This window comes from Heptranchias perlo, unplaced genomic scaffold (genome assembly GCF_035084215.1).
Source record: "Heptranchias perlo isolate sHepPer1 unplaced genomic scaffold, sHepPer1.hap1 HAP1_SCAFFOLD_529, whole genome shotgun sequence".
Taxonomy (NCBI): domain Eukaryota; kingdom Metazoa; phylum Chordata; class Chondrichthyes; order Hexanchiformes; family Hexanchidae; genus Heptranchias; species Heptranchias perlo.
Genome location: NW_027139547.1, coordinates 74,916 through 76,849, shown reverse-complemented (window position 1 = coordinate 76,849; position 1,934 = coordinate 74,916). Strand labels below are relative to the sequence as shown.

At 50.4% G+C, this 1,934-nt stretch overlaps 1 protein-coding gene across 1 annotated transcript; it reads left to right on the top strand.

The window, feature by feature from the left end:
• The first annotated feature begins 240 nt into the window (after window positions 1-240).
• LOC137314984 (zinc finger protein 135-like) lies at window positions 241-1,705 on the top strand. Its single transcript, XM_067979952.1, has one exon. It carries the CDS (start codon window positions 296-298, stop codon window positions 1,415-1,417), a length of 1,122 nt encoding a protein of 373 aa, XP_067836053.1. The 5' UTR covers window positions 241-295; the 3' UTR covers window positions 1,418-1,705.
• The last annotated feature ends 229 nt before the right edge of the window (window positions 1,706-1,934 follow it).

Sequence of the window (1,934 nt, the reverse complement as noted above, 5' to 3'; positions counted from 1 at the left end):
ACTCGATTCATCAGGACCTGAATATCATCGGCCTTTGAATGTGGAAGGAGAAATGTTTGTCTGTTCTATCTGTGGGAGAAGATTTCAAACATCAGTGTGAGTGGAAAAGCACCGAGACACACACACCCGAGTGAGAGTGTTCCAGTGCACTGACTGTGGAAAGAGCTTTAACCAGTTACACAGCCAGAAAAAACACTGCACCATTCACAGCAGGGAGAAACCGTACATGTGTTCTCTGTGTGGACGAGGCTTCAACTGATCGTCCAACCTGGAGAAACACAAGGACACCCGGACCATGGAGAAACCGTGGAAATGTGGGGACTGTGGGAAGGGATTCAATTACCCATCCAGGCTGGAAACTCATCGACGCAGTCACACTGGGGAGAGGCCGTTCTCCTGCTCCGTGTGTGGGAAGGGATTCAATTACCCGTCCAGGCTGGAAACTCATCGACGCAGTCACACTGGGGAGAGGCCGTTCTCCTGCTCCGTATGTGGGAAGGGATTCAATTACCCATCCAGGCTGGAAACTCATCGACGCAGTCACACTGGGGAGAGGCCGTTCTCCTGCTCCGTGTGTGGGAAGGGATTCACTATTTCATCCGACCTGCTGAAACACCAGCGAGTTCACACTGGCGAGAGGCCGTTCTCCTGCTCCGTGTGTAAGAAGAGATTCACTCAATCATCCACCCTGCTGGCACACCAGCGAGTTCACACTGGGGAGAGGCCGTTCACCTGCTCCGTGTGTGGGAAGAGATTCACTTGGTCATCACACCTGCTGTCACACCAGCGAGTTCACTCCGATGAGAGACCTTTTAAATGCTCTGACTGTGGGAAGAGCTTTAAAGGCAGAAATGAACTGCTGAGACATCAACGCAGTGACACCGGGGAGAGGCCGTTCACCTGCTCCGTGTGCGGAAAGAGATTCACACTGTCATCCACCCTGCTGGCACACCAGCGAGTTCACACTGGGGAGAGGCCGTTCACCTGCTCCGTGTGTAAGAAGAGATTCACTCATTCATCCTCCCTGCTGAAACATCAACTTGTTCACACTGATGGGAGACCTTTTAAATGTTCTGACTGTGAGAGGAGCTTTAAAAGCAAAATTGAACTGCTGCAACACCAACGCACTCACACTGGGGAGAGACCGTTCATCTGCTCTGTGTGTAAGAAGAGATTCACTCGGTCATCCCACCTGCTGATACACCAGCGAGTTCACACTGGGGAGAGGCCGTTCTCCTGCTCCGTGTGTGGGAAGAAATTCACTCATTCTTCCACCCTGCTAACACACCAGCGAGTTCACTCCGATGAGAGACCTTTTAAATGTTCTGACTGTGAGAAGAGGTTTAAAAGCAAAAGGAATCTGCTGACACACCAACGCACTCACACTGGGGAGAGGCCGTTCACCTGCTCCGTGTGAGGGAAGGGATTCACTATTTCATCCAAACTGCTGACACACCAACTTGTTCACACTGGGGAGAGACCTTTTTAATGTTCTGACTGCACGAAGAGCTCTAAATGCAGATACAAATTGTGAAGACATCGACACACTCACGCCAGGGAGAGGCCGTTCACCTGCTCCCTGTGTAAGAAGAGATTTACTCGGTCATCACACCTGCTGAGACACCAGCGAGTTCACTCTGATAAGAGACCTCTGAAATGTTCTGACTGTGAGAAGGGCTTTAAAACAAATGATCTGAAACACCAACACACTCACACTGGGGAGAGACTGTTCACCTGCTCCGTGTGTGGGAAGGGATTCACTAATTCATCCCACCTTCTGAAACATCAACTTGTTCACACGATTGAGTGACCTTTTAATGCAGTAACATTGAGAAGAGCTTGAAAAGCAGAAATGAACTGCTGACACATCAACTCACGCACATTGTGGAGAGACTGTTCACCTGCTCCGTGTGTGGGAAGGGATTCACTCAGTC